The sequence below is a fragment of the Phanerochaete carnosa genome (genome assembly GCF_000300595.1).
Source record: "Phanerochaete carnosa HHB-10118-sp unplaced genomic scaffold PHACAscaffold_1, whole genome shotgun sequence".
NCBI classification, from domain to species: Eukaryota; Fungi; Basidiomycota; class Agaricomycetes; order Polyporales; family Phanerochaetaceae; genus Phanerochaete; species Phanerochaete carnosa.
The window spans coordinates 292,844-298,843 of record NW_006767628.1 but is presented as its reverse complement, the minus strand read 5'-3'; the positions used below and the strand labels follow the sequence as shown (position 1 = coordinate 298,843).

Here is a 6,000-nt window from a genome sequence, read left to right as displayed (position 1 = left end):
CCAATGTCTTAGCCACACTAGTGTCTTAGCCACGCCATCAGGATATACATTTGTACAATAAGCAGAACCAATAGCAAATATTTAATGACTCAATGTCTTAGCCACACTGGTGTCTTAGCCACATCAATGTCTTAGCCATACCATTAGAATATACCTTTGTACAATTACATTCCAATGCTTTAATACCTGTAGTGATGTGCGGGCCGGGCCTCAAAGCCTGCAAGCCCGCCAAGCCCGGCCTAAAAAGCCTGGCCCGAGTCAAGCCTGGCAGTGGGCTCAAGGCTGGGCTCTGAGCGTAGTCAAGCCCAAGCCCGGCCCGGAAGCCCAGGCTTGGGTGTGATGGCTCCGTTACTGTTCCCTGAGTTCAGAATAAGGAGAGAACGACCTAATATATACATAGAAGACAAAATGTAGATATTCTAGATGTGACGGCTCCTGCCGAGCACGATTGCGCGTCACCGTCTGGTGCCTGCCGTAGGCGCGCGCTCGTGGACTTCGCTGCGACTCGACTTGTTCCGCAGGTGTAGATCTTCTGGAGGCTATAATTTAGTGAGTACATGCAGTATTAATCTACTACACCCAAATACATTCCCTTTTGATAGCACCGGAACACTCGTTGTATTGTGAGCAAGCCCGGGCTTAAGCCCAAGGCTTGGGCCGGGCTCGGGCTCGGCTCGGGCTCAGGGCTCGGCTCGACGTCGTCACAAGCCCAAGCCCGGGCTTTGAGCCCAAGCCGGGCCCGCACATCACTAAATACCTGATAATTGGCTACAATATTACAGCTAAGACTTTGAGGTAGAAAAGTGGTAGTATAGGGAAATTCCAAGCTTATATTTGCAAGGTCTTATGCCTTAGTGGTATAGTGTGCTGTGGTTGCTTTCGGGCTGCGGGTTTGATTCCCGCTTGTGCCATTTTTTGGGCTTTTGGGCTTTTCAGAAATTCTTCAGCATGTCTTAGCCGCTCTTGGGCGCTTCTGGGTGGCTAGTCCGGTGTAACTTAATAAGTTCCCGTGTCTGGGCCGCCGAACTGAAACTCTTGGATCGTGTGCGTTCGTGTGCGTTCGTGTGCGTTCGTGCGCTTTCGTGCGCGATCGTGTACGTTCGTCTACTTTTGTGCACGATCATGTACGTTCGCCCACTTTCGTGAGCTTTCGTGCACGTTCGTGCGCGTTCGTTCACGTTCGTTCACGTTTGCGCACCCTTGTCCGCCAAACTGTGAGTACAGTCTGCACCAATTCCAAACTCATTTTTTTTGTCCAATAGCAACCTTCATATGACCCACGCGTCGCCTCCATCGCCGCCGAGCTGAACAATTGCCAACCCAACCGCCCTCGGGCAAATTAGCGGACTTTTTCGCTCCGTTCTCTCCTCGAGTCCTCCGAGTCGTGCATCACGCGCAGCTTTCTCACCTCTCCCTCTCACCCACTATGATCCGGCACGAGTCGCTAACTAGCACTGGCGACCGTATCACTCGCACTTCAAGTTCCATCGCCTCCGCTATGCCGGCAGCACTCAACAATGATCTTCAAGGCGTTGTAGGACGTGTCCTGGTCGTCCAACCAGCTCCGAGCAAGAGCGGCACACCTCCAGGCAAAGACGTCGTTCCACCCAACTCACCGACAGCCTGCACATCCAGCTCCGTTGATGAAGCAGTCGGGCCAGCCGTACCATCTTGAAGCTTTGAAACTCGAAGTTAAATCTAACTTGGCACTACTGTGTACGGTGCGAAGCCGTCTGGGTCCGCAGCACACATCATAATCTCGGGAATGGTGGTACCGACATAGGGCGCGAAGGCTAATCTGAAGACGTGCATTTTGTTTGCCTCTTGTGAATTTTTGGCTACACTCATTTCGATCTCGTTACACAGACCCAGAGATTCGCGGAACAAATGCGCTTCAGGATCCTGGTGCATCAAGATGCTCGTGCATTGCCTGCCGGTGGGCGACGACCGCACTACAATGATATAAATCGAACCTCCACACATTGAGGGACCCCGTATTTTGCGCAAAGAACGAGTGGTTCGAGCGTGGCCTGACGCAAAGTCACCGAAATTGGCTTATGAGCATGGCGAGTTCTTGGTTGGGCACAGGCAGTACTGCAGGAGCTCGGGGAAACGGGACCACGAGTGGGTCATGGAAGGGATTGAGGTGCGCGTCTTACTCGAGCCCATGAATGCTCAGTTACTGACATTGCCCAGAGCCGGACCCCATCCATAGATGCATGGCGAAGATCGAACACCTCCAGCTTACCTGCACCACCAGGTGATTTACGGTGACCGCTCCACATCAACCAAGCTGCCTGTTGCATATGAAAACGGCTGTGCTGTAGAACTACGCTTCAAAATCGAGTCTCCCGCACGCAGGGCTGACGGTCAGATAGACCTGAGAATAATCCAGTGCAGCGCGACGTGCGCCATATCCACCAATTCTCGCCTTCTCTCCCTTGTCCTAGGCCACTCCGTTCACGCTACCATCCCTCCCCACCTTGAACCGCTCCCCGCGGGAGCATCGGGTTGGGATCGGCACCCACACGACGACTTCAGCCTCAGCCAGCACTCGCTCTCACTCAGCTCCTTGTAGTCCCAAGCATCGCACGTCCATGTGCTCGATAGGTTCGCATCCCTCCTGCGGCCGGCCCCATCCGCCTGATCTGCCGATACACTGCCAACTGTGGTGCCAGAGAGAGGCTCGATGGCCTTGTGCGCATCGGACGCACTCTGGGCGACGGCGGTGCGCACGACTACGGCCTCTCAGGCCTGTTCGTCATGCGTGGCGCGGGGTGCTACATCAGGAACGGCGTGCAATTTAAGATCGCCGATGGCTAGATCAGGGTCAACTTGAGCACACCCGCCGCGCGGCGTCGCGCTCAGCGACGCAAGCGAGCTCCCCGCGGGCGTCGTTGTCGTCGCCACAGGGTGCGTGCTAGTATTTTTGCCCTTCAGTCCAGCGGGAGTCCGGCTCAACGTGCTTTTCGCACGCAGCTTCGATGACGCGCTCTGCGATAGTGAGACCGTCGAGATCACCACTGGGATTGCCGCAGCTCTTCGCGGCGCGACTCTGCCTGTGTCTTCAGCGTGGTTAGACACCCTTCTGGTACCTTTCCATCTCCATAGAACTCTTGTGACGACCGCGGTTGGTAATTTAAGCCCATGCAGACGCGGTACCTGTGCAAATCATTCGCATACCGTCGCATCGGAAATAAAAATTATAAGCTGTGGCGAACGAAACCAGGAGGGTACCGGTAGCGCAGAGATTGAGAGATAACATGCCGCGTCGTGCAACGAATAATTGGTATACTTCCTAGAGGAATTTGGAGGATGAAGGCGAGATCGTAACGAGTACTAAATTTGAGAAGTGGAGCGCAGTACGTGAAAATGTAGCCGTACGCCTCGGCGCCGGCACCGGACAAAACAGCAGCTGTGAATTCATGCATACCCATGCATCATAGCTCGCTCCTGCTTGAAATGCGCCTACGTCAAGCCACACTGACAGGAGGCATAGGGAACACTACTCGCCTAGTTCGCGCGAATAAGCAGGAAATCCGATACTGCCCCCTTCGCTTGCACATTCACTGAACCGCGGCACCCGAGTGATGCTGGCACCGGTTAATTCCGAGTCCTGGTGTGTGGTATCAGGACCTGCCTGCGGCGATAAACTAGCTTCGAATTCATCCCGCGTCTCTTCTGCCACACAGTGGCCGTCCTCGCCATTTTCTCCAGCTCGCTCTGGTGGGCCATGGTCCAGAGGATTTTTGATATTTCCGAGGAAATCGGAAGGCACCCTGAAGTTCACAGAGAAGCGCGAAAAGTGCTGCGCATCTGAGCTATTCTCACTGGCCTCAGCGGCGTGATTGAACTGGCGAAGGTTGAGGATGAAACGTTGCACCAACAGTTGGGGCTGCAGACAATAGCGCCTAGTCAATTACTGCCCTTACAATCCGAGCTTATAAAATTATTACCATGTACTGGACAAAGTCGCTTGCAAAGGTGCCCCACAAGCACAGAATCAGATTCTTTCCAGAAAGACGTGTTCAAATGATTACTCTATTCACGGAACGAGTTGAATACGTCATGAGTTGTAGGATGCTGATGCCTAGAAGCGTACTGGGAGCTCATATGTTAGATGAGGTCGTTATAAAGTCGCATCATTTCATAGCTTACAGAGAATAAAGGGTGCCCAGCCCAATTTTTCATGAGTCGCATTGTACATGTGTAAGTAGCAAAAGAGTGAGATACACACCATCTCTGAGTAGCACAGCCGAAACAGAAGAAGAAAGCTTGAGGCGTCGCATCTCCCGGAGGTGCACGAACGACTTGACCCATGTCAGCACGAGGGCGCCAACATCAGAAGCAATCACACTGCTTCTCGTGAGAAGGAGCACTGCAACCATGATCAGTGTGTGGAGGATACAAATCAAACACAAACAGTCGTACACCTGGATGGCCCAGTTAGTGCATAGTTAAGCAATCATTTTAGACTGGGACGCACTCTGTGTCCAGCTTCGGCGGCATGTTGAAGAACTCGGAGCATCCAAAGTACAGCGGAGTATCCACGTAAAAGACTGAAGTGCGTATCGAGTTGACCTGCATGTAAGTGAGTAGAAATTATTGTAAACGAAGGAGGAAGGCTCACGATATTCGTTCCAACCGGGACCGTCCCAAGCATAAATACAACCGCAGGGAAAACATATTTCATCCTCGAGCTTTGCCAGAGTGCGTACACACGCAGAGTGGAGGATGCTACACAAAATATCAGCCCAGCCTCATGCCTTGCAATGGCAGAGGTGCTCGACGCTCACCCGAGATCAGAACTGTGTCCGTCAAGTACATGAGTATTTCCAGTACGTAATGCGGTCTACACCTTGTGACAGATGCAGTAGTTCATCAGAGAAAACTCCCTCAAAAAACGTAGAGTACGCCTGTAGGCAGTACCGTTACAAGATCAGCCCACCTCGACTGGTAGCTATCAGTGTACTCACACCAAGCTGGTCCCCAGGTAAGTACAGCCATCGTAATTGGGCTCAGAACCATGAGCCATCGGACACCCAGTAATAGCACCGAGGTGGCCGTAAACTTCCTTCGCCATACTACTGCAATCTCTTGATCAAATGTTATGACAAACTCGTAGGCTACAAGGCCTGGGGATGAGAGTTAATCAGCAGGGTGACGCCGAGGATTGACAATGCGGCAACATACACAGTATCGAATAAGACACATAGTCGGATGTCCAGCTGTATACATAGCTTTCATGTTAGAAGTAGAGGATGTGGATTTCGCAGAGAGAAAGCACGTACATTTTTTGAAATTACTGCTTCAGTTCTTCACTTTACTGGGCCATGTTGTCTGTGGTGTAAGACGCAGGCTGGTTGGTGCAGAGAAGCAAACTCGTTTCCTGGCTATTATATACACTAACACACGCAGTGCCACAGGATAGTTCATGACAGGTCCTAAAATTATGGTTCGTTTCAGCGCGCGAATATCTAAGTATTGTGATAATTACCATAGTAAAGCTCCTCAATCAGGTGGAGCACTGGCATGTCCCTGAGATCAGCGCAATCCGTATGCACCTCCGATCCGCAATCAGATAGAAGTGAGGTAAGTGCGGAATCTCAATCACCCGAGGCGTGCCGCATACATTACACTCCCGGTCCTGTAAGTAAATCTTCAAAACTGCTTGATGGATAGATGGACGGGCTGAGCAGCACATGCAGGCCAGTCGTGAACGGAGAATCATAGAGGCGGTGAACATTACAGTAAGATCCGGACATACAGACATGCATATGCATTTGCTCGGTCTACTGCAAGCCCGGTCAAAGCACGCTGCCATCTCGGCTCTATACGGAAACGCAGGGAGTTAACACGATACTTAGTTAGTTTGTTCGATTATGTGAATTGTTAGAGAGAGACAAGAGCCATCGCAGCTCAGCGCTCGGCCTCAAACTCGCCTTCACCTGCTCCAATTCTGTCTCGCCATTCTAACACCATGCGGACTTGTCACACACC

At 52.0% G+C, this 6,000-nt stretch overlaps 1 protein-coding gene across 1 annotated transcript; it reads right to left on the bottom strand.

Moving 5' to 3' along the window:
• Positions 1-3,505: 3,505 nt before the first annotated feature.
• Positions 3,506-4,827, bottom strand: PHACADRAFT_189362 (uncharacterized protein; the record flags this gene model as incomplete). The annotated part of the gene is made up of 5 exons (XM_007389638.1): positions 3,506-3,895; positions 4,424-4,433; positions 4,487-4,581; positions 4,631-4,737; positions 4,797-4,827. 5 exons carry the CDS (start codon positions 4,825-4,827, stop codon positions 3,506-3,508), a joined length of 633 nt encoding a protein of 210 aa, XP_007389700.1.
• Positions 4,828-6,000: the final 1,173 nt, after the last annotated feature.